General features: G+C 48.9%; 1 protein-coding gene across 1 annotated transcript in view; it reads right to left on the bottom strand.

Moving 5' to 3' along the window:
- The window catches only part of LOC110531293 (short transient receptor potential channel 5), a 51,188-nt gene extending 25,566 nt beyond the window's left edge, over positions 1-25,622 (bottom strand). Inside the window, exons 1-10 of the mRNA XM_090214937.1 lie at positions 25,482-25,622; positions 20,168-20,418; positions 18,887-19,066; positions 15,573-15,710; positions 15,144-15,347; positions 5,000-5,137; positions 2,402-2,551; positions 1,874-1,922; positions 1,049-1,188; positions 1-140 (exon numbers count right to left, since the gene is read on the bottom strand). The exon at positions 1-140 is cut by the window's left edge and continues 4 nt beyond it. Coding sequence (XP_090071063.1) covers positions 1-140; positions 1,049-1,188; positions 1,874-1,922; positions 2,402-2,551; positions 5,000-5,137; positions 15,144-15,347; positions 15,573-15,710; positions 18,887-19,066; positions 20,168-20,418; positions 25,482-25,608 — 1,517 coding nt within the window. The 5' untranslated portion in view covers positions 25,609-25,622. The remainder of the gene's footprint in view (positions 141-1,048; positions 1,189-1,873; positions 1,923-2,401; positions 2,552-4,999; positions 5,138-15,143; positions 15,348-15,572; positions 15,711-18,886; positions 19,067-20,167; positions 20,419-25,481) is intronic.
- Between the last annotated feature and the right edge of the window lie 374 nt (positions 25,623-25,996).

The raw sequence follows: 25,996 nt of genomic DNA, 5'->3' as shown, positions 1-25,996 counted from the left end.
AGAGGTCCCAGGTGGGAGTTGGCTGTGAACAGGGAGATGAGTCGAAGAGAACTGAAGATATTAGCTATAGCAAACAATGCTTCTGCTATCAGGGTAGGGTGCCACATCTCCCACTCTTCTCTAGGACGGGAAGAGTTGTACTACAGAGAGAAGGAGAGAGGGTTAAGGAGGGAGGGAGAGAGGGGATAGGGTGCCACATCTCCCACTCTTCTCTAGGACGGGGGGAGTTGTACTACGGAGAGAGAGAGGGTTAAGGAGGGAGAGAGAGTGGGGAAAGAGAGAGAGGGATGAAGGGTGGGAGGGAGGGATGGATCGATGGATGGATGAGAGAGAGATAGAGAGGGGGTAGGGAAGGAGAGAGAGAGGGAGAGAGAGAGAGAGGGAAAGGGAGAGAGAGAGAGAGAGAGGAAAGTAGAAAGGAAGGGAGAGATTTTTATGGTTTGACAACATGTCAAAGTTCAATCTTGGCATGGTTGAGCTCCTCTCATTCTAAATGTAGCTTCTCAGCCAGTATCAGAGGAATCCATATAGCACTGCTGCTATCAACATTCACTAACACAAACACCCATCATGCATGCACTCACAACAAACTACACACATTCAGCTCTAGTCAGAACACCAAGTTGAGGCCTATCAACACTGAATGTTCCAGAATGTTCATCACAATGTTCCAGAATGTTCCACAATGTTCCAGAATGTTCATAAAAATGTTCCAGGATGTCCCAGGATGTTCCAGAATGTTCATCACAATGATCCAGGATGTCCCAGGATGTTCCAGAATGTTCCAGAATGTTCATCACAATGTTCCAGGATGTTCCAGGATGGTGTGTTGATGAATACTTCACAACGAATGTTCCTAGAAAGAACACTTCTGGGCAACTCCCCAGAGGTTTTTCCTCCGTCCCCCAAATACAGTGCCTTGCGAAAGTATTCGGCCCCCTTGAACTTTGCGACCTTTTGCCACATTTCAGGCTTCAAACATAAAGATATAAAACTGTATTTTTTTGTGAAGAATCAAAATCACCAAGTGTGTGTGTGTGCATCTTACCTTAACATAAGCCACTATCTTCAGTGATATAGTAGCCAGGTAGAGGGAGTTCATAGCAAAATCCATCAGGTTCCACCAGTCGTGTATATACTCTGTAAAACCTCCATCCCACATCTCCTTAATCTCAGCCCAGATAAAACCTGATATATATATATAGAGAGAGAGAGGAAGAGAGAGAGAGAGAGAGAGAGAGACCAGTTGATGTTACTCTTCAATAACAGACCCCAAAGCAAATCAGGGGAAGGAAATTGGAAATTGGGAATTCAAGGTGGAATTTTTTTTTATCTCCTCAGTGATTCTGTCTCAGTGATTCTGTCTCAGTGATTCTCTCCTCAGTTATTCTCTCCTCAGTGATTCTCCCCTCAGTGATTCTCCCCTCAGTGATTCTCTCTGTGATTCTCTCCTCAGTGATTCTCTCTCAGTGATTCTCTCCTCAGTGATTCTCTCTTAGTGATTCTCTCTGTGATTCTCAACTCAGTGATTCTCTCCTCAGTGATTCTGACTCAGTGATTCTGTCTCAGTGATTCTCTCCTCAGTGATTCTCTCCTCAGTGATTCTCCCTTCAGTGATTCTCCCCTCGGTGATTCTCCCCTCAGTGATTCTCCCCTCAGTGATTCTCCCCTCAGTGATTCTCTCCTCAGTAATTCTCTTCTCAGTGATTCTCTCTGTGATTCTCTCTGTGATTCTCTCCTCAGTGATTCTCTCCTCAGTGATTCTCTCTTAGTGATTCTCTCTGTGATTCTCAACTCAGTGATTCTCTCCTCAGTGATTATCTTCTCAGTGATTCTCTCTCAGTGATTCTCTCCTCAGTGATTCTCTCCTCACCTAGTACCCAGGGTAGTATCATCCATTCAACCACAGTAGGAGGAGGGCCCTGCATTAAATTACATCAGATTAGATTGCATGAATGTATTGGTCACAAATGGTTAAAAATATTAAAAACATCTTCCTAGTCAGCAAAAACCATACGATGTTGTTCTGATTTTGTTATTTTAATATAATGGGAACACTGGGCCTAAGGTTACCTGCATTTGTAGATAAATATAAATGACCTAATAAATGACTGACTTAGCATAACTTAAAAGGGATACTTCAGGATTTTGGCAATGAGCGAAACTAGCGTTGGCACAATAACTGGAAGTCTATGGGGGAGCATGCTAACAGATACTTCCAGTCATTGTGCTAACGCTAGTTAGCATTTACTCGCAAAACTACCTCTAACTTCCTTCATACTGGACACAGAGACATAAAAATGGTATCCACAAGTTCATCTGACTCTGGGCGAAGTAGATACCAACATCCCAAAGTATCCCTGTAATTAATATTTAATTCATTCATTACTTCCTGACTTACCTGCATGTGTAGGTTAGTCCTGGCGATGTGTTGTGAGGCGAGGAGGAGGAGGAAGAGGAAGTTCAGGTACGATGCTGTGTGACAGATAAACTTGATGAAGGGTTTCTTCACAAACACACCTAGGGCAGACTTAGGGGCTAGGAGATATATCTGGAGAAAGAGGGAGGCAGAGAAAAGAGAGGGAAGAGAGAGGGAATAGAGAGGGAAGAGAGAGGAGAGAGAGGGAAGAGAGAGGGAGGCAGGGAAGAGAGAGGGAGGAGAGAGAGAGGGAGGCAGAGAAAAGAGAGGGAAGAGAGAGGGAATAGAGAGGGAAGAGAGAGGAGAGAGAGGGAAGAGAGAGGGAGGCAGAGAAGAGAGAGGGAAGAGAGAGGGAGGAGAGAGAGAGGGAGGCAGAGAAGAGAGAGGGTAGAGAGAGGGAGGCAGAGAAGAGAGAGGGAAGAGAGAGGGAGGAGAGAGGGAGGGGAGAGGAGAGAGGGAAGAGAAGAGAGAGGGAGGCAGAGAAGAGAGAGGGAAGGGAGAGAGAGGGAGGGGAGAGAGAGGGAGGCAGAGAAGAGAGAGGGAAGAGAGAGGGAGGGGAGAGAGACAGAGGCAGAGAAGAGAGAGGGAGGCAGAGAGGGAGGGGAGAGAGAGGGAGGCAGAGAAGAGAGAGGGAAGAGAGAGGGAGGCAGAGAAGAGAGAGGGAAGAGAGAGGGAGGAGAGAGAGAGGGAGGCAGAGAAGAGAGAGGGTAGAGAGAGGGAGGCAGAGAAGAGAGAGGGAAGAGAGAGGGAGGAGAGAGGGAGGGGAGAGGAGAGAGGGAAGAGAAGAGAGAGGGAGGCAGAGAAGAGAGGGGGAAGAAAGAGGGAGGGGAGAGAGACGGAGGCAGAGAAGAGAGAGGGAGGCAGAGAGGGAGGGAGAGAGAGGGAGGCAGAGAAGAGAGAGGGGGAGAGAGAGGGAAGAGAGAGGGATTAGAGAGGGAAGGGAGAGAGAGGGAGGGGAGCGAGAGGGAGGCAGAGAAGAGAGAGGGAAGAAAGAGGGAGGGGAGAGAGACGGAGGCAGAGAAGAGAGAGGGAGGCAGAGAGGGAGGGAGAGAGAGGGAGGCAGAGAAGAGAGAGGGAGGCAGAGAAGAGAGGGAGGGGAGAGAGAGGGAAGAGAGAGGGAAGAGAGAGGGAAGGGAGAGAGAGGGAGGGGAGAGAGAGGGAGGCAGAGAAGAGAGAGGGAAGAGAGAGGGAGGGGAGAGAGACAGAGGCAGAGAAGAGAGAGGGAGGCAGAGAGGGAGGGGAGAGAGAGGGAGGCAGAGAAGAGAGAGGGAAGAGAGAGGGAGGCAGAGAAGAGAGAGGGAAGAGAGAGGGAGGAGAGAGAGAGGGAGGCAGAGAAGAGAGAGGGTAGAGAGAGGGAGGCAGAGAAGAGAGAGGGAAGAGAGAGGGAGGAGAGAGGGAGGGGAGAGGAGAGAGGGAAGAGAAGAGAGAGGGAGGCAGAGAAGAGAGGGGGAAGAAAGAGGGAGGGGAGAGAGACGGAGGCAGAGAAGAGAGAGGGAGGCAGAGAGGGAGGGAGAGAGAGGGAGGCAGAGAAGAGAGAGGGGGAGAGAGAGGGAAGAGAGAGGGATTAGAGAGGGAAGGGAGAGAGAGGGAGGGGAGCGAGAGGGAGGCAGAGAAGAGAGAGGGAAGAAAGAGGGAGGGGAGAGAGACGGAGGCAGAGAAGAGAGAGGGAGGCAGAGAGGGAGGGAGAGAGAGGGAGGCAGAGAAGAGAGAGGGAGGCAGAGAAGAGAGGGAGGGGAGAGAGAGGGAAGAGAGAGGGAAGAGAGAGGGAAGAGAGAGGGAGGGGAGAGAGAGGGAGGCAGAAAAGAGAGAGGGAAGAGAGAGGGGGGAGAGAGAGGGAGGCAGACAAGAGAGAGGGAAGAGAGAGGGGGGAGAGAGGGAAGAGAGAGGGAGGGGAGAGGAGAGAGGGAAGAGAAGAGAGGGAAGAGAGAGGGAGGCAGAGAAGAGAGAGGGAGGGGAGAGAGAGGGAGGGGAGAGAGAGGGAGGCAGAGAAGAGAGAGGGAAGAGAGAGGGAGGGGAGAGAGAGGGAGGCAGAGAAGAGAGAGGGAAGCAGAGAGGGAGGGGGGAGAGGGAGGCAGAGAAGATAGAGGGAAGAGAGAGGGAGGGGATAGAGGGAGGCAGAGAAGAGAGAGGGGCACAGAGAAGAGAGGGAAGAGAGAGGGAGGGGAGAGAGAGGGAAGAGAGAGGGATTAGAGAGGGAGGGGGAGAGAAGGAGGCAGAGGAGAGAGAGGGAGGCAGAGAAGAGAGAGGGAAGAGAGAGGGAGGGGAGAGAGAGGGAGGCAGAGAAGAGAGAGGGAGGTAGAGAAGAGAGACAGTGTTTGGGTCGGTACGATAGTGTTTGGGCCTGTACGATAGTGTTTGGGCTTGTACGATAGTGTTTGGGCCTGTACGATAGTGTTTGGGTCGGTACGATAGTGTTTTGGTCTGTACGATAATGTTTGGGTCTGTATGATAGTGTTTGGGTCGGCACGACAGTGTTTGGGTCGGTACGACAGTGTTTGGGTCTGTACGATAGTTTTTGGGTCTGTATGATTATGTTTGGGTCTGTACGATAGTGTTTGGGTTGGTATACTGTATACTGACCATTGAGAAGACAGGGAACAGCAGTCCTATGATGAAACAGGTCCCCAGTTTGACAACCCAGTGTCTCCTCCTCCAGCCAGGAAACCCATCGTACCACAGAGTAGCTAGGAGCTGTTGGCAGTTAGGCTGGGCTACAAACTACAGAGAGAGAAGAAGAAGAGGACAGACATGAACCCATCATACCACAGAGTAACTAGGAGATGCTGGCAGTTAGGCTGGGCTACAAACTACAGAGAGAGAAGAAGAAGAGGACAGACATGAACCCATCATACCACAGAGTAGCTAGGAGCTGCTGGCAGTTAGGCTGGGCTACAAACTACAGAGAGAGAAGAAGAAGAGGACAGACATGAACCCATCCTACCACAGAGTAACTAGGAGATGCTGGCAGTTAGGCTGGGCTACAAACTACCCAGAGAGAGAAGAAGAAGAGGACAGACATGAACCCATCGTACCACAGAGTAGCTAGGAGCTGCTGGCAGTTAGGCTGGGCTACAAACTACAGAGAGAGAAGAAGAAGAGGACAGACATGATGAACCCATCGTACCACAGAGTAGCTAGGAGCTGTTGGCAGTTAGGCTGGGCTACAAACTACAGAGAGAGAAGAAGAAGAGGACAGACATGAACCCATCATACCACAGAGTAGCTAGGAGCTGCTGGCAGTTAGGCTGGGCTACAAACTACAGAGAGAGAAGAAGAAGAGGACAGACATGAACCCATCATACCACAGAGTAGCTAGGAGCTGTTGGCAGTTAGGCTGGGCTACAAACTACAGAGAGAGAAGAAGAAGAGGACAGACATGAACCCATCGTACCACAGAGTAGCTAGGAGCTGTTGGCAGTTAGGTTGGGCTACAAACTACCCAGAGAGAAGAAGAAGAGGACAGACATGAACCCATCATACCACAGAGTAGCTAGGAGCTGTTAGCAGTTAGGCTGGGCTACAAACTACAGAGAGAGAAGAAGAAGAGGACAGACATGAACCCATCATACCACAGAGTAGCTAGGAGCTGCTGGCAGTTAGGCTGGGCTACAAACTACAGAGAGAAGAAGAAGACGACAGACATGAACCCATCATACCACAGAGTAACTAGGAGATGCTGGCAGTTAGGCTGGGCTACAAACTACAGAGAGAGAAGAAGAAGAGGACAGACATGAACCCATCATACCACAGAGTAGCTAGGAGCTGTTGGCAGTTAGGCTGGGCTACAAACAACAGAGAGAGAAGAAGAAGAGGACAGACATGAACCCATCGTACCACAGAGTAGCTAGGAGCTGTTGGCAGTTAGGTTGGGCTACAAACTACCCAGAGAGAAGAAGAAGAGGACAGACATGAACCCATCATACCACAGAGTAGCTAGGAGCTGTTAGCAGTTAGGCTGGGCTACAAACTACAGAGAGAGAAGAAGAAGACGACAGACATGAACCCATCGTACCACAGAGTAGCTAGGAGCTGCTGGCAGTTAGGCTGGGCTACAAACTACAGAGAGAGAAGAAGAAGAGGACAGACATGATGAACCCATCGTACCACAGAGTAGCTAGGAGCTGTTGGCAGTTAGGCTGGGCTACAAACTACAGAGAGAGAAGAAGAAGAGGACAGACATGAACCCATCATACCACAGAGTAGCTAGGAGCTGCTGGCAGTTAGGCTGGGCTACAAACTACAGAGAGAGAAGAAGAAGAGGACAGACATGAACCCATCATACCACAGAGTAGCTAGGAGCTGTTGGCAGTTAGGCTGGGCTACAAACTACAGAGAGAGAAGAAGAAGAGGACAGACATGAACCCATCGTACCACAGAGTAGCTAGGAGCTGTTGGCAGTTAGGTTGGGCTACAAACTACCCAGAGAGAAGAAGAAGAGGACAGACATGAACCCATCATACCACAGAGTAGCTAGGAGCTGTTAGCAGTTAGGCTGGGCTACAAACTACAGAGAGAGAAGAAGAAGAGGACAGACATGAACCCATCGTACCACAGAGTAGCTAGGAGCTGCTGGCAGTTAGGCTGGGCTACAAACTACAGAGAGAGAAGAAGAAGAGGACAGACATGATGAACCCATCGTACCACAGAGTAGCTAGGAGCTGTTGGCAGTTAGGCTGGGCTACAAACTACAGAGAGAGAAGAAGAAGAGGACAGACATGAACCCATCATACCACAGAGTAGCTAGGAGCTGCTGGCAGTTAGGCTGGGCTACAAACTACAGAGAGAGAAGAAGAAGAGGACAGACATGAACCCATCATACCACAGAGTAACTAGGAGATGCTGGCAGTTAGGCTGGGCTACAAACTACCCAGAGAGAAGAAGAAGAGGACAGACATGAACCCATCGTACCACAGTTGAGACAAAAGAAGAAAGAGAGAGAGGGGAGGGGACGAGGGTGTTGCGGTTTTTCAAAGTCGATGACGACCATTTTCTTCAAAGTGTTTTTTTAATCTCAGTAAAAGCCCAGAGAGAGAAAGAAAGAGAGGGGAGGGACTGTGGTTGTAAATGATCCCCTGTTAGAGACTTTGATTGTATCTGTCCATTCTAACATAATAAAACATGACCTTAGTACCGTTCGTAAATCCCAGGACTTTAACTAATTAAAAAGCCTCTACAGTTGTTCACTGTAGAATATGCTAATGTTGTATTGCCTTGTCTGTCAAGACTTAAAACTCATTCCCAAAATATTTATCAAAACTTGATTTATACTACTGTCGATGTGATGGACTCGACAACATGAACACACACAGACACAACTATAGGTTTTTATCCTTTAAAGACATTTAAAGACGTTTGAACAAAAACACCTATAGCAACTAGGTCTCACAGTCTCACGTCAGAATTAAACGTTCATCCATGTTTCTTAAAACATACTAAACTAACACATGGAATTGTTTTTAAGATGGTCAAACCATTGATCATTTAACTCTTTGATTTAGAATTTTAGGACCCCTTTAGGTATCCCCACAAAAATATAACAAAATTATTTGATAAAATATTGAATTTGGCCTTTACTACTATAGCACCTAGAAACACAACGGATAACACATTCATAAATGACAAAACACAGGTCTTGAAGTGTCTGTCCTACATCTAGGAGAAGCTCAGGATATATACAGTGCCTTGCGAAAGTATTCGGCCCGCTTGAACTTTGCGACCTTTTGCCACATTTCAGGCTTCAAACATAAAGATATAAAACTGTATTTTTTTGTGAAGAATCAACATCAAGTGGGACACAATCATGAAGTGGAACGACATTTATTGGATATTTCAAACTTTTTTAACAAATCCAAAACTGAAAAATTGGGCGTATTTTACATCAGAAAAGCAGAAGTTAATATTTGGTACAGAAACCTTTGTTTGCAATTACAGAGATCATACGCTTCCTGTAGTTCTTGACCAGGTTTGCACACACTGCAGCAGGGATTTTGGCCCACTCCTCCATGCAGACCTTCTCCAGATCCTTCAGGTTTCCGGGCTGTCGCTGGGCAATACAGACTTTCAGTTCCCTTCAAAGATGTTCTATTGGGTTCAGATCTGGAGCCTGGCTAGGCCACTCCAGGACCTTGAGATGCTACTTACGGAGCCACTCCTTAGTTGCCCTGGCTGTGTGTTTCGGGTCGTTGTCATGCTGGAAGACCCAGCCACGATCCATCTTCAATGCTCGTACTGAGGGAAGGAGGTTGTTGGCCAAGATCTCGCGATACATGGCCTCATCCATCCTCCCCTCAATACGGTGCAGTCGTACTGTCCCCTTTGCAGAAAAGCATCCCAAAGAATGATGTTTCCACCTCCATGCTTCACGGTTGGGATGGTGTTCTTGGTGTTGTACTCAACCTTCTTCTACCTCCAAACACGGCGAGTGGAGTTTAGACCAAAAAGCTCTATTTTTGTCTCATCAGACCACATTACCTTCTCCCATTCCTCCTCTGGATCATCCAGATGGACATTGGCAAACTTCAGACGGGCCTGGACATGCGCTGGCTTGAGCCGGGGGACCTTGCGTGCGCTGCAGGATTTTAATCCGTGACGGCGTAGTGTGTTACTAATGGTTTTCTTTGAGACTGTGGTCCCAGCTCTCTCCAGGTCATTGACCAGGCCCTGCCGTGTAGTTCTGGGCTGGTCCCTCACCTTCCTCATGATCATTGATGCCCCACGAGGTGAGATCTTGCATGGAGCCCCAGACCGAGGGTGATTGACAGTCATCTTGAACTTCATCCATTTTCTAATAATTGCGCCAACAGTTATTGCCTTCTCACCAAGCTGCTTGCCTATTCTCCTGTAGCCCATCCCAGCCCTATGCAGGTCTACAATTTTATCCCTGATGTCCTTACACAGCTCTCTGGTCTTGGCCATTGTGGAGAGGTTGGAGTCTGTTTGATTGAGTGTGTGGACAGGTGTCTTTTATACAGGTAACGAGTTCAAACAGGTGCAGTTAATACAGGTGGAGAACAGGAGGGATTCTTAACAAAAAAGTAAAAGGTCTGTGAGAGACGGAACTCTTACTGGTTGGTGATCAAATACTTATGTCATGCAATAAAATGCAAATTAATTACTTAAAAATCATACAATGTGATTTTCTGCATTTTTGTTTTAGATTCCGTCTCTCACAGTTGAAGTGTACCCATGATAAAAATGACAGACATGCTTTGTAAGTAGGAAAACCTGCAAAATCGGCAGTGTGTCAAATACTTGTTCTCCCCACTGTATATATATATATATATATATATATATATATACACACACACACACTACCGTTCAAGAGTTTGGGGTCATTTAAGAATGTCCTTGTTTTTGAAAGAAAAGCAAATTTTTTGTCCATTAAAATAACATCAAATTGATCAGAAATACAGTGTAGACATTGATAATTTTGTAAATGACTATTGGAGCTGGAAACAGGGGCCCATTATCAGCAACCACCACTCCTGTGTTCCAATGGCAAGTTGTGTTACCTAATCCAAATTTATCATTTTAAAAGGCTAATTGATCATTAGAAAATCACTTTGCAATTATGTTAGCACAGCTGAAAACTGTTGTCCTGATTAAAGAAGCAATAAAACTGGCCTTCTTTAGACTAGTTGAGTATCTGGAGCATCAGCATTTGTGGGTTCGATTACAGGCTCAAAATGGCCAGAAACAAATAACTTTCTTCTGAATCTTGTCAGTCTATTCTTGTTCTGAGAAATGAAGGCTATTCCATGTGAGTAATTGCTAAGAATCTGAAGATCTGTGTACTACTCCCTTCACAGAACAGAGCAAACTGGCTCTAACCAGAATAGAAAGATGGGTGGGAGGCCCCGGTGCACAACTGAGCAAGAGGACAAGTACATTAGAGTGTCTAGTTTGAGAAACAGATGCCTCACAAATCCTCAACTGGCAGCTTCATTAAATAGTACCAAAAAAACACCAGTCTCAACGTCAACAGTGAAGAGGCGACTCCGGGATGCTGGCCTTCTAGGGAGGGTTGCAAAGAAAAAGCCAAATATCAGACTGGCCAATGGGGAAGAGAACACAGACAGAGGCAGATAGGGCTAACTGGCTAGCTACTACTTTTAGGTAGCTAGATAGCCACGAAGAATTGTCAGCTAGCTATGGAATGCCGTTTTGATCTTTGCTTGTGTCAAAAGTAAGATTAAAGTCAAATAACACTTGTTGGGACCTGACGGTGCCCATCGATGTCCAGGGGAGGCGGAGGGGTGTAGCACAAGCCAGGGGACCAGGATCCGGCCTGAGGACGGAAACATGACGGAAACATGAAAAGAGGATGAGATAGTAAGTGGTTAGTAGGGAGCTGTAATCTATAGGTGATCTCGTTGACCCTCCAGAGGATCTTGAAAGGCCCCAACAAACAGGGGGCTCAAATTCTTACAAGGCAGGTGGAGCGGGAGGTTCCTGGTGGAGAGCGATCACGCGATCACCAGGATGGAACACGCAAGCCTCACTGCGGTGGCGTATTCAGGAGCCTGTTCCTTCTGGAGGCGGACAACACTCTTGAGCCTCATGTGGGCATCGTTCCAAACCTCCTCTGCGCATCTAACCAATCGTCCACTGCAGGAGCTTCGGTCTAGCTCGGGGTCCACAGAGTCGGGGCTGGCTGATATCCAAGGACACACTGGAAGGGGATCAGCCCGGTGGAGGAGTGACGCAGTGAATTCTGGGCATAATCTGCCCAGGGAAGGAATCGTGCCCACTCACCCTGCCGGTCCTGGCAGTGACTCCTAAAGAACCTCCCCAGCTCTTGGTTCATCCTCTCCACCTGCCCTTTGGACTGAGGCCGGTACCCGGAAGTGAGGTTGACCGTGACCCCCAGCTTCTCCATTACGGCACTCCTGTGATGTGAATTAAGGGCCACGGTCGGAGACCTGAAGAGCGGTAGGGAGAGCAGAGATAAAACGGCAGGGTTGAGAGAATCTGTCCACAACAACCATAATAGTAGTGAAACCATCAGAAGAGGGGAGATCAGTGACAAAATAATTGGACAGATGAGACCAAGGCCGCTGAGGAACGGGAAGGGGAAGGAGTTTCCCCGCAGGGCACATACAGGCAGGAGTTGACATAGCGAGCAATGTTCTTCGCCAAGGAGGGCCACCAGTACTTCCGGAGATAGATTGAATAGTGAGGGTGATATCTGAGTGTCCAGTGAGGAGAGATGTGTGTGCCCAGGTCAACAGCCAATCCCTAATTCCCCCTAATTCCCCGTGGGAACGTAGGGGCGCTCTGGAGGACAGGTAGCAGGCGCGGGCTCCCTCTCCCAAGCCTTCTACGTCCCAAAGCATAGGGGCAACGACTCGGAAGGGCGGAATATTGGGTGCACTCAGGACAGGAACCTCTCCCGAATTCGTAGACACGGGACAGGGCATCGTCTTTGATGTTCTTTGAACCTGGGCGATATGACAAGCTGAAGCAGAAATCTAATGAAGAAAAGGGCCCACCTTGCTTGTTGTGAGTTCAACCGCCTTGCTGTCCATATGTACTCCAGGTTCTGATGGTCGGTGAAGATGAGAAATGGGTCCTTGGCACCCTCCAGCCAGTGTCTTCACTGGATGGCCCCCACGGCCACTTCTGAAGCGTATGATCTGGGTGTATCAGCAACGGGGCGGAGGTGAAACGCCCCTTCAGTATACGGAAGGCCTCATCGAGGCCTCATCATGCAGGACTTACGAGGACCACCCTTGAGGAGAGAAGTGAGAGCAGAGACGATGGAGATTATGAAAAAATGAACTCTCAACCTACGTGGAACGACATGGGAAGGAAAAGCAGGTCCTCCGGCATTCCGGTGCCCAGTCAGTGATTTTTCATCCTCGAGATGGTGGGGTCACGACGTTGGAGCCACCAGAGGCAGGGGTTGACTACGTGTACGGTTTAATTGATGATGAGGAAGGGATGCTTTCTTGATGCATTGGTTCCACTGTGAGGGTGAGTGGTGTTGTGATGTACGTTATTGTGCCGGTTTCATAATGGTCAACTATACAGTGCTTGGACCGTGAAAGGAGAGCGGGTATGATTTGATGTTCAGGGAGGAGGCGAGGACCTGGTCCATGAAGTTTACCGTGGTACCGAAGTCCACTAGAGCTGTAGAGACAACACATGAGGGACAGCCAGCCAGTGAAATGGAAACCAGAAAGAGTTTGGCGGAAAGTGATGATGATTGAACACTCATCCGGGAGACCGGATGATCACCTCGTGGACTCGGGTTGGAACGTACCCCGCTGAACAGATGCCAATCTGCCTCAAGGGGGGTTCAGGACAGCCAAAAGGAGGAAGCGAGAGACGAGGAGGGGTGACGGTGCTCTCGAAGAAGTTTATCCAGGCGGATAACCTTCTTCCAAGGAAAGGTTGTCGTCCAACTTCGTCTGGACCTCTTTGCGCAGTCCGTTTCGGAAAAAGGTGCAGACCACCAGCATATTCCATCTGTCACCGTCTGGAAGGTGAGGGCGTACTCCGCTGCAGTCTGGGCACCCTGCCGGAATCCTGAGCCATGAACCTCTCATTGAAACCCAGCTCCTCCTCTCCTCTCTCCCAGATGGCTGTAGGCGACTCCAAAGCCTGTCCGGTCAGCAGAGAAATAAACATGGCAACCTTGGACCTCTCGGTGGTGGAGGCTCATGTCTGAATGGACGAAATAGAGAGAACACCAGAGTAGGAAGCCACGGCATTTCGATGGAGTCCCATCATATTTTTCCAGGAGGGACGATGACCTGGGCGGACCGCTGGATGGGCTGGGGGACTGGCTCGTTGAGACAACTCATGATAGAGTATTTTCCGCTAGTTAGAGATGAATCCTCTTTAGTTGTTGTTGTTGTGTACCTTATCCATTACCCTACCCAGTTGAGCCAGCCGGTCTGGGTGTTGACGGAGTAGGTGTTCCTGTTCGTCGACCATCTGTCCTTAACTTCTGCTGCTTCCATATCTTTGGAGGCAGTATTCTGTAACGCAGGGAGTCAGGGAGCAGGTAACCACCAGGTGTGCGTAATGATGGTTGTCATTTGTGCTTAACGATGGGGAGCCGGTGTGTGTAATGATGGAAACCAGGTGTGCGTAATGATGGTTCCAGGACCGGTGGTTTGTAGATCGACGACGTGGAGCGCCGGAACGGGAGAGAGGTAGTAGGAGTAATTTACAAACAAAGCATTTGTAAAATTTGTAAAAGTACATTATTTTCATTAGGAATGTAGTGGAGTAAAAGTAAAAGTTGTCAGAAATATAAATAGTGAGGTAAAGTTCAGATACCCCAGAAAAACTACTTAAGGAATACTTTGAAGTATTTTTACTGAAGTACTTTACACCACTGGGTAGTATGCATATTGAGAAACACCCAGTGTCTGGTTGGGATGGTAACGCAGCATATGTGTGTTTTTAAAACTGTGTCGCCATGGCGCTGAGGGCCTGTGTTCCTTCCTGTCTCTCTTCCAACCAGATGTTAGTAGGTAGCTAATCATAACAGACCAGAGTCCCTCTATAACTCCATCTCTCTCTCTTTTTCCATCTCTCTCTCCCCTTCCATCTCTTTTTCTCTCCCTCTCCCCCTCTCTCCCTCTCTCTCTCTCTCTCTCTCTCGCTCCCTCTTTCTCCATCTCTCTCTCTCCCCTTCCATCTCTTTTCCTCTCCCTATCCCTCTTTCTCCATCTCTCTCTCCCCTTCCATCTCTTTTCCTCTCCCCCTCTCTCTTGGTCTCCTTCTCCTGCTCCCTAGCCAACAATTGACTGGTCATATGACAGACACTAGACAGACAACAGGTTGCCTCTACCATCTTTCTGAGTAGTGACAGTCTACCTTACCTGCTTTATCTCACCCTCCATCCCTCCACCCCCTCTCTCTAGTCAATCTGGCTAGAGATCTAGCCAATCTAGCCAATCTGCTTCTGAGTAGTGACAGTCTAGCGTCCCTCTCTCCCCCTCTCTACCCCCATCTCTCCTTCCCTTTCTAGACAGCTTTGTACTTCTTCTAAATCCCTATTCTACCTTCTCTCTGTGTGTTATGACAGAATGACAGACTAGTAAGTCCTCTCCTGTACTATACTACACTCTGTGGACTCCCTCTGCTTTCTGTCAGACCGTACAGTGGCACGGGGACTCTAAAGTGAGATGGAAGAGACAGAGGAGACAGAAAGAAGAGAATGGAGGCAGGGAGGCAGTGTCTTTTATTACATACAAACAGTTTCCTAAAGAGAGGGGGGTAAAAAAAGAGACAGACAGACAGACAGGCAGGCAGGCAGGCAGGCAGGCAGGCAGACAGACAGACAGACAGAGGGACAGAGGAGAGCTTGGGAGAGGTGAGGAGAGCTAGCGAGGGGCCCCTCTCCATCCTTCTCCTTTCCTCCTTTCATCTTCCCTCCATCTAATATTCCTCAACTTCTAACAAATCCCTTTTCTGAGAAGCAACAACACATTCTCAAGCATCAAAAGACATCTGCCTTACACCTACCTTCCTTGCACCTACCTGCGGCAGTGTAGCCTAGTGGTTAGAGTGTTGGACTAATAGCCAAAGGTTGCAAGTTCGAATCTGTTATACTCACAGACATCATTCAAACAGTTTTAGAAACTTCAGAGTGTTTTCTATCAAAATCTACTAATAATATGCATATATTAGCAACTGGGCTCTGGGCACCTTTCATCCAAGCTACTCAATACTGCCCCTGCAGCCACAAGAAGATAATATGTCCTACCTCTTTGTGTTGGTATTTGATGGCCAGTTTGAGTTTGGCCAGGTCGTGGCTTGTCTCTCTAGGGTCCAGTTCTTCACTGTCATCTCTGTGGTTCAGTATAGTCTCCAGCTCTCTGCTGCTCCTAGCCTGGTCCAACAGGTCTTTAGCAAACAGCTTACACTGCTGAGACAGCTCCTCATATTCCTGACGAAACTCATTCTCCACCTAGGAAGAGGAATTAACAGGTTATTAACTGTTATAAAGCCTTTATAACCCTTTATAAACATGTTATAAACACCACACTGCTGAGACAGCTCCTCAAACTCCTGATGGAACTCATTCTCCACCTAAGAAGAGGAATAAACAGTAATACACTGGTTGTAACCACTTATAAAGGCCATATAACCCTTCGTGTGTGATTTAAACTGCTGGGGAAACGTTGTTACAGACCTTGCTAAGTTCTTTGAGTTCCCAGCCCAGTCTGAAAGCCGTGAGGATGGGGTCTTCACTGGAGAGAGAGATGAGCGAGGGAGAGGCCAGCGCCTTATAGATGTTCAGACGAGACCTGGAGTGACGAAGGCTGTCCACCTACAGGGAGGACAGAGAGGAGAGGAGAGGATGAGCGAGACCTGGTGTGACGAAGGCTGTCCACCTACAGGAATAGGCAACCCTGTTCATGGGGTGCCTGGTCTTCCAGGTTTGTTAAATCATAAACAGGAAAAGCCTGTGCCCCTCCAGAACCAGGGTTGTCTGCCCCTCCAGTACCAGGGTCGTCTGCCCCTCCAGTACCAGGGTCGTCTGCCCCTGCAGTACCAGGGTCGTCTGCCCCTCCAGTGTTTGCATGTTCCCAAAAGTCAATCTGGATGAATTTGAGAATAAGACAAGATACGTAAAACACGAGATAAAGGAAATAAAACACACCGTGGGGGAAGATGTGGCTGAAATAAAACGCACCGTGGGGGGATATGTGGCTGAAATAAAACGCACCGTGGGGGAAGATGTGGCTGAAATAAAACGCACCGTGGGGGAAGATGTGGCTGAAATGAAACGCACCGTGGGGGAAGATGTGGCTGAAATGAAACGCACCGTGGGGGAAGATGTGGCTGAAATGAAACGCACCGTGGGGGAAGATGTGGCTGAAATGAAACGCACCGTGGGGGGATATGTGGCTGAAATTAAACGCACCGTGGGGGGAAATGTGGCTGAAATTAAACGCACCGTGGGGGAAGATGTGGCTGAAATGAAACGCACCGTGGGGGGATATGTGGCTGAAATTAAACGCACCGTGGGGGGATATGTGGCTGAAATTAAACGCACCGTGGGGGAAGATGTGGCTGAAATGAAACGCACCGTGGGGGGATATGTGGCTGAAAATAAAACACACTGAAAAAAGTGTACACTCTCAACAACCAAGAAGAGAGGATATCAGGGCTCTTATCTCCCTTACCTCCACAATGAAATAGGGTGCAGGCCAGGCAGCAGGCCGTTAGCCAGCCTGCCAGCATAGTGGAGTCTGCCACTAGCACAGTCAGTGTAGTCAGCTCAGCTATCACCATTGAGACTGTGTCTGTGCCTCGACCTAGGTTGGGCAAAACTAAACATGGCGGTGTTCGCCTTAGCAATGTCACTAGGATAAAGACCACCTCCATTCCTGTCATTATTGAAAGAGATCCCTCCACCTACCCAAAAACGTCAGAGGACAAAAATCAGTAAACAACCTAACTGAGGAACTCAATTTAACCCCTAAAAACTAAAAACATTTCTCATAAGAAACTAGCTCCCTGGTACACAGAAAATACCCGAGCTCTGAAGCAAGCTTCCAGAAAATTGGAACGGAAATGGCGCCACACCAAACTGGAAGTGTTCCGACTAGCTTGGAAAGACAGTACCGTGCAGTATCAAAGAGCCCTTGCTGCTGCTCGATCATCCTATTTTTCCAACTTAATTGAGGAAAATAAGAACAATCCGAAATTCCTTTTTGATACTGTCGCAAAGCTAACTAAAAAGCAGCATTCCCCAAGAGAGGATGGCTTTCACTTCAGCAGTGATAAATTCATGAACTTCTTTGAGGAAAAGATCATGATCATTAGAAAGCAAATGACGGACTCCTCTTTAAATCTGCGTATGTCACGTTCACTGTCTTCAAACTCTCTGTCATTGATGAGCCAAGGAGTATATGTAGTTCCACATCTTTAATAAAGTTAAACCTTCACAAAAAAAACTGGTAAACAGAAAGCGAACGTGACGCGACCGTGGCGCACACAGAAAATAAATTATGACCCACAACATTAGGTGGGAAAAAGGCTACCTAAGTATGATTCCCAATCAGAGACAACCATAGACAGCTGCCTCTGATTGGGAACAAAGAAATAGAAAACATAGAACGCCCACCCAAATCACAACCTGACCTAACCAAATAGAGAAATAAAAAGGCTCTCTAAGGTCAGGGCGTTACAGCGTATTTCTCCAAAGCTCAGTTGTCCCGAGTCTGCACAACACTGCCAGGACGAAGGATCAAGAGAGACGCTCAAGTGTTTTAGTACTATATCTCTTGACACATTGATGAAAGTAGTCATGGCCTCTAAACCGTCAAGCTGCATACTGGACCCTATTCCAACTAAACTACTGAAAGAGCTGCTTCCTGTGCTTGGCCCTCCTATGTTGAACATAAATAATGGCTCCCTTTCCACCAATAAAGTTTCTTTTGAAAAAAACAAATCTTGACCCAGAAAATATCAGTTTGTCTCTGAGAATTGTTTGTCCTCTGACAAATCAACTGTACATTTCGGTGTTCCTCAAGGCTCCATTTTAGGACCACTGTTGTTTTCATTGCATATTTTACCTCTTGGTGATGTCATCCGAAAACATAATGTTAACTTTCACTGCTATGCGGACGACACACAGCTGTACATTTTGATGAAACACGGTGAAGCCCCAAAACTGCCCTCGCTAGAAGCATGTGTTTCAGACATAAGGAAGTGGATGGCTGCAAACTTTCTACTTTTAAACTCGGACAAAACAGAGATACTAGTTCTAGGTCCCAAGAAACAAAGAGATCTTCTGTTGAATCTGACAATTAATCTTGATAGTAGTACAGTCGTCTCAAATAAAACTGTGAAGGACCACAAGGACAGCTTTTTTCCATCTACGTAACATTGCAAAAATCTGAAACTTTCTGTCCAAAAATGATGCAGAAAAATGTATCCATGCTTTTGTCTCTTCTAGATTAGACTACTGCAATGCTCTACTTTCCGGCTACCCGGATAAAGCACTAAATAAACTTCAGTTAGTGCTAAACACGACTGCTAGAATCTTGACTAGAACCAAAACATTTGATCATATTACCCCAGTGCTAGCCTCCTTACACTGGCTTCCTGTTAAGACAAGGGCTGATTTCAAGTTTTTCCGCTAACCTACAAAGCATTACATGGGTCCCAAGAAACAAAGAGTTGTTTTCGCATTGTCATTGTGGGGTGTTGTGTGTGAGTTAATGAATAATGTTTTTTATTTGGTCAGTTTTGGAGTGGGGTTGTGGCATGGCAGAGTGTGTGTGTGTGTGTGTGTGTGTGTGTGTGTGTGTGTGTGTGTGTGTGTGTGTGTGTGTGTGTGTGTGTGTGTGTGTGTGTGTGTGTGTGTGTGTGTGTGTGTGTTGCCAAATGTAATTTAATTGTATTGTTGTTAAATCGTGAAAGGAAACAATAAACATTATCATTAAAAAAAGGTATGTAAAAAACACTTATATTTTACAATAATTCCCATCACACCTCTGAGCTGGAGGCACACTCGACACAGTCACATCGTATCTGGTGGGGTCTGGGAATTGTAACTTTTCTCTGGACCAGTAGTTTAATGATCTCATAGTTGTTGGTGTGAGCTGCCAGGATGACTGGAGTTATGTCTGGAGTAAACTCTGAGAACTGACTGTCCATCATCAGGGATGGGACCTGGGAGGAAGAGAGGAGGGAGAGGAGAGAGGAAGAGAGGAGGGAGAGGAGAGAGGAAGAGAGGAGGGAGAGGAGAGAGGAAGAGAGGAGGGAGAGGAGAGTGGAAGAGAGGAGGGAGCGGAGAGAGGAAGAGAGGAGAGAGGAGAGAGGAAGAGAGGAGGGAGAGGAGAGAGGAAGAGAGGAGAGAGGAGAGAGGAAGAGAGGAGGGAGAGGAGAGAGGAAGAGAGGAGGGAGAGGAGAGAGGAAGAGAGGAGAGAGGAGAGAGGAAGAGAGGAGGGAGAGGAGAGAGGAAGAGAGGAGGGAGAGGAGAGTGGAAGAGAGGAGGGAGAGGAGAGAGGAAGAGAGGAGAGAGGAGAGAGGAAGAGAGGAGGGAGAGGAGAGAGGAAGAGAGGAGGGAGAGGAGAGAGGAAGAGAGGAGGGAGAGGAGAGTGGAAGAGAGGAGGGAGAGGAGAGAGGAAGAGAGGAGGGAGAGGAGAGAGGAAGAGAGGAGGGAGAGGAGAGAGGAAGAGAGGAGGAAAAGACCAAACAAAAGGTAAGTATGAAAGACCTGAGAAAGGACCTTGCAGAGGAGAGAGTGGGGTTGAAAATGAAAGACAGTAGAGAGTGACAGAGAGTGGGTTATTGGTATAGTGGGTTATTGGTATCACTATATAGTGAATGTATAATCCCTTAAACATTCAATTACATTCACTTACACTGCGATTCTCTCTCTCACACACACACACACACACACACACACACACACACACACACACACACACACACACACACACACACACACACACACACACACACACACACACACACACACACACACACACACACACACACACACACACACACACCAGGTATCCTATGAGACAGCAGCACCTCCACAGCCCCTACCTGTTTCTCTCCACCAGGTCTCCTATGAGACAGCAGCACCTCCACAGTCCCTACCTGTTTCTCTCCACCAGGTCTCCTATGAGACAGCAGCACCTCCACAGTCCCTACCTGTTTCTCTCCACCAGGTCTCCTATGACACAGCAGCACCTCCACAGTCCCTACCTGTTTCTCTCCACCAGGTCTCCTATGAGACAGCAGCACCTCCACAGTCCCTACCTGTTTCTCTCCACCAGGTCTCCTATGGGACAGCAGCAACTCCACGGCCCCCACCACCTCTTTCCGTATGGCGTAGAGCAGGGCGTCTCCCGTGGCAACCCCGTGGTCCAGAAGTAGTTCCATCACCTCCAGGTTCTCGTTCTCGATAGCGATGAGCAGCGCGCTCCGTCCCAGAGGGTCCAGACAGTTCACATCCATGTTGTAGTATACCTCCGCCTCACGCAGCGCATGCTTCACGCCAACATAGTCCCCTGGAGACAGTAGGGTAGGGTTAGGAGACAGAGGGGACAGTAGGGTTAGGAGACAGAGGGGTAGGGTTAGGGGACAGAGGGGACAGTAGGGTAGGGTTAGGGGACAGTAGGGTAGGGTTAGGGGACAGTAGGGGTAGGGTTAGGGGACAGAGGGGTAGGGTTAGGGGACAGTAGGGTAGGGTTAGGGGACAGAGGGGTAGGGTTAGGGAACAGAGGGGACAGTAGGGTTAGGGGACAGAGGGGACAGTAGGGTTAGGGTTAGGGGACAGAGGGGTAGGGTTAGGGGACAGAGGGGTAGGGTTAGGGGACAGAGGGGACAGTAGGGTAGGGTTAGGGGACAGTAGGGTAGGGTTAGGGGACAGTAGGGGTAGGGTTAGGGGACAGAGGGGTAGGGTTAGGGGACAGTAGGGTAGGGTTAGGGGACAGTAGGGTAGGGTTAGGGGACAGAGGGGTAGGGTTAGGGGACAGTAGGGTAGGGTTAGGGGACAGTAGGGTAGGGTTAGGGGACAGAGGGTAGGGTTAGGGGACAATAGGGTGGGGTTAGGGGACAGAGGGTAGGGTTAGGGGACAATAGGGTAGGGTTAGGGGACAGTAGGGTAGGGTTAGGGGACAGTAGGGTAGAGTTAGGGGACAGAGAGGTAGGGTTAGGGGACAGTAGGGTAGGGTAAGGGGACAGTAGGGTAGGGTTAGGAGACAGAGGGTAGGGTTAGGGGATAGAGGTGTAGGGTTAGGGGACAGTAGGGTAGGGTTAGGGGACAGAGGGGACAGTAGGGTAGGGTTAGGGGACAGTAGGGTAGGGTTAGGGGACAGAGGGGTAGGGTTAGGGAACAGTAGGGTAGGGTTAGGGGACAGTAGGGTAGGGTTAGGAGACAGAGGGTAGGGTTAGGGGACAGAGGTGTAGGGTTAGGGGACATTAGGGGAGGGTTAGGGGACAGTAGGGTAGAGTTAGGGGACAGAGGGGACAGTAGGGTAGGATTAGGGGACACTAGGGTAGGGTTATCGGACAGTAGGGTAGGGTTAGGGGACAGAGGGGTAGGGTTAGGGGACAGAGGGGTAGGGTTAGGGGACAGTAGGGTAGGGTTAGGGGACAGTAGGTTAGGGTTAGGGGACAGTAGGGTAGGGTTAGGGGACAGTAGGGTAGTGTTAGGGGACAGTAGGGTAGGGTTAGGGGACAGTAGGGTAGGGTTAGGGGACAGTAGGGTAGGGTTAGGGGACGGTAGGGTAGGGTTAGGGGACAGTAGGGTAGGGTTAGGGGACAGTAGGGTAGGGTTAGGAGACAGTAGGGTAGGGTTAGGGGACAGTAGGGTAGGGTTAGGGGACAGAGGGGTAGGGTTAGGGGACAGTAGGGTAGGGTTAGGGGACAGTAGGGTAGGGTTAGGGGACAGTAGGGTAGGGTTAGGGGACAGTAGGGTAGGGTTAGGGGACAGTAGGGTAGGGTTAGGGGACAGAGGGGTAGGGTTAGGGAACAGAGGGGACAGTAGGGTTAGGGGACAGAGGGGACAGTAGGGTTAGGGTTAGGGGACAGTAGGGTAGGGTTAGGGGACAGAGGGGTAGGGTTAGGGGACAGAGGGGACAGTAGGGTAGGGTTAGGGGACAGTAGGGTAGGGTTAGGGGACAGTAGGGGTAGGGTTAGGGGACAGAGGGGTAGGGTTAGGGGACAGTAGGGTAGGGTTAGGGGACAGTAGGGTAGGGTTAGGGGACAGAGGGGTAGGGTTAGGGGACAGTAGGGTAGGGTTAGGGGACAGTAGGGTAGGGTTAGGGGACAGAGGGTAGGGTTAGGGGACAATAGGGTGGGGTTAGGGGACAGAGGGTAGGGTTAGGGGACAATAGTGTAGGGTTAGGGGACAGTAGGGTAGGGTTAGGGGACAGTAGGGTAGAGTTAGGGGACAGAGAGGTAGGGTTAGGGGACAGTAGGGTAGGGTTAGGGGACAGTAGGGTAGGGTTAGGAGACAGAGGGTAGGGTTAGGGGATAGAGGTGTAGGGTTAGGGGACAGTAGGGTAGGGTTAGGGGACAGTAGGGTAGGGTTAGGGGACAGAGGGGACAGTAGGGTAGGGTTAGGGGACAGTAGGGTAGGGTTAGGGGACAGAGGTGTAGGGTTAGGGGACATTAGGGGAGGGTTAGGGGACAGTAGGGTAGGGTTAGGGGACAGAGGGGACAGTAGGGTAGGGTTAGGGGACACTAGGGTAGGGTTATCGGACAGTAGGGTAGGGTTAGGGGACAGAGGGGTAGGGTTAGGGGACAGAGGGGTAGGGTTAGGGGACAGTAGGGTAGGGTTAGGGGACAGTAGGGTAGGGTTAGGGGACAGTAGGGTAGGGTTAGGGGACAGTAGGGTAGGGTTAGGGGACAGTAGGGTAGGGTTAGGGGACAGAGGGGTAGGGTTAGGGGACAGTAGGGTAGGGTTAGGGGACGGTAGGGTAGGGTTAGGGGACAGTAGGGTAGGGTTAGGGGACAGTAGGGTAGGGTTAGGGGACAGTAGGGTAGGGTTAGGGGACAGTAGGGTAGGGTTAGGGGACAGTAGGGTAGGGTTAGGGGACAGAGGGGTAGGGTTAGGGGACAGTAGGGTAGGGTTAGGGGACGGTAGGGTAGGGTTAGGGGACAGTAGGGTAGGGTTAGGGGACAGTAGGGTAGGGTTAGGGGACAGAGGGGTAGGGTTAGGGGACAGTAGGGTAGGGTTAGGGGACAGTAGGGTAGGGTTAGGGGACAGTAGGGTAGGGTTAGGGGACAGTAGGGTAGGGTTAGGGGACAGGGGGACAGAGGGAGGAGAGAGATACACTACATGGCCAAAGGTATGTGGACACCTGCTCGTCCAACATCTCATTCCAAAATCATCTGCATTAATATGGGGTTGGTCCCCCCTTTGCTTCTATAACAGCCTCCACTCTTCTGGGAAGGCTTTCCACTAGATGTTGGAACATTGCTTCTATAACAACCTCCACTCTTCTGGGAAGGCTTTCCACTAGATGTTGGAACATTGCTTCTATAACAACCTCCACTCTTCTGGGAAGGCTTTCCACTAGATGTTGGAACATTGCTGCTATAACAGCCTCCACTCTTCTGGGAAGGCTTTCCACTAGATGTTGGAACATTGCTGCTATAACAGCCTCCACTCTTCTGGGAAGGCTTTCCACTAGATGTTGGAACATTGCTGCTATAACAGCCTCCACTCTTCTGGGAAGGCTTTCCACTAGATGTTAGAACATTGCTGCTATAACAGCCTCCACTCTTCTGGGAAGGCTTTCCACTAGATGTAGGAACATTGCTGCTATAACAGCCTCCACTCTTCTGGGAAGGCTTTCCACTAGATGTTGGAACATTGCTGCTATAACAGCCTCCACTCTTCTGGGAAGGCTTTCCATTAGATGTTGGAACATTGCTGCTATAACAGCCTCCACTCTTCTGGGAAGGCTTTCCACTAGATGTTGGAACATTGCTGCTATAACAGCCTCCACTCTTCTGGGAAGGCTTTCCACTAGATGTTGGAACATTGCTGCTATAACAGCCTCCACTCTTCTGGGAAGGCTTTCCATTAGACGTAGGAACATTGCTGCTGTAACAGTCTCCACTCTTCTGGGAAGGCATTCCATTAGACGTAGGAACATTGCTGTGGAGAACTTGGTTCCATTCAGCCTCAAAAGCATTAGTGAGGTCAGGCGCTGATGTTGGGCAATTAGGCCTGACTCACAGTCTGTGTTCCAATTCATCCCAAAAGGTGTTCGATGGGGTTGAGGTCAGGGCTCTATGCAGGCCAGTCAGGTTCATCCACACCAATCTTGACAAACCATTTCTATATGGACCTCGCTTTGTGCACGGGGGCATTGTCATGCTGAAACAGGAAACGGCCTTCCCCAAATTGTTGCCACAAAGTTGGAAGCACAGAATTTTTCTAGAATGTCTTTGTATGTTGTAGCATTTAGATTTCCCTTCACTGGAACTAAGGGGCCCGAACCATGTAAAACAGCCCCAGGCCATTATTCCTCCTCCACCAAACTTTACAGTTGGGGCATAGTGCCAATGCAATCTGGCAGTCCAACGGACATTTCCACTTCACAGTACCAGAGCTTATGGTTGACAGGAACAGCTCTAGAAGGGCAGAAATTTGACGAACTCACTTGTTGGAAAGGTGGTATCATGTGACGGTGCCACGTTGAAAGTCACTGAGTTCTTCAGTATAAGCCATTCTACTGTCAATGTTTGTCTATGGAGATTGCATGGCTCAATTTTAGACTCTTGTCAGACAGGGGTGTGACTGAAACAGACGAATCGACTAATTTGAAGGGGTGTCCACATACTTTTAGGGCTAAGGTTCATGCTGTCGTACACCTCCACTTCTAGTTTTTGTGTTTGCCAGTAAGCTAGCAGTTCTCAGCTGTTAGCAGCATATGGCTAGCAGTTCTCAGCTGTTAGCAGCAAATTGCTAGCAGTTCTCAGCTGTTAGCAGCAAATGGCTAACAGTTCTCAGCTGTTAGCAGCAAATGGCTAGCAGTTCTCAGCTGTTAGCAGCAAATGGCTAGCAGTTCTCAGCTGTTAGCAGCAAATGGCTAGCAGTTCTCAGCTGTTAGCAGCAAATGGCTAGCAGTTCTCAGCTGTTAGCAGCAAATGGCTAGCAGTTCTCAGCTGTTAGCAGCAAATGGCTAGCAGTTCTCAGCTGTTAGCAGCAAATGGCTAGCAGTTCTCAGCTGTTAGCAGCAAATGGCTAGCAGTTCTCAGCTGTTAGCAGCAAATGGCTAGCAGTTCTCAGCTGTTAGCAGCAAATGGCTAGCAGACATTTCTTACTTGCGATGAAAATGGATGATTACCATGGTTTTTGTTGTTGTTGTCATTACTGAATTATTTCATGTGACAAATAAAACATTATAACTCGTAAACAATTTATGGTAATTCATGGTAAATTCTTAAACAGTTAATTTAGCCCTGCCGTGTTTGTTTGCTGAAATGTGTGCCATTGCCAGGTTATTAAAAAGGAAAGGCGTCTATTGGAGACGCTGCGTTTATTTAACGTTTTACGGTCTATATTTTCGCATACCATGTTTTGTGAGGTAACAATGTGAATGTGTTTTATTACCTTTCTCAACGGCAGTGAGGTAGGCCCTCTCCCCAGCAGAGAGATCCACCTCAGCCCGTACAATCTGAAGTGGGATTCTGTCTTGGTAAGGAGAGTAGCTCACTTTCTTATAATACAACTGAGCCATTGGATTCTTCTGGCCTGGCTGAGAGAGGGAGAGAGGGGGGGGGAGGGAGAGAGAAGAGAGAGAGAGAAGGGGAGAGAGAGAGAGAGAGAGAGAGAGAGAGAGAGAAGGGGAGCGGGAGAGAGAGAGAAGGGGAGAGGGAGAGAGAGAGAAGGGGAGAGAAGGGGAGAGAGAGAGAGAGAGAGAGAGAGAGAGAGAGGGAGAGAGAGGGAGAGAGAGAGGGGGAGAGAAGGGGAGAGAGAGAGAGCGGGAGAGAAGGGGAAAGAGAGAGGGAGAGATGGAGAGAGGGGGAGAGAGAGAGAAGGGGAGCGGGAGAGAGAGAGGGAGAGGGAGAGAAGGGGACTTTATATATTCACTTTATATATTATCTACCTCACTTGCTTTGGCAATG

This window comes from Oncorhynchus mykiss, chromosome 21 (assembly GCF_057628025.1).
Source record: "Oncorhynchus mykiss isolate SJ-2025 chromosome 21, ASM5762802v1, whole genome shotgun sequence".
NCBI classification, from domain to species: Eukaryota; Metazoa; Chordata; class Actinopteri; order Salmoniformes; family Salmonidae; genus Oncorhynchus; species Oncorhynchus mykiss.
The sequence above is the reverse complement of the archived record's forward strand: the minus strand, read 5'-3'. Positions and strand labels throughout refer to the sequence as shown.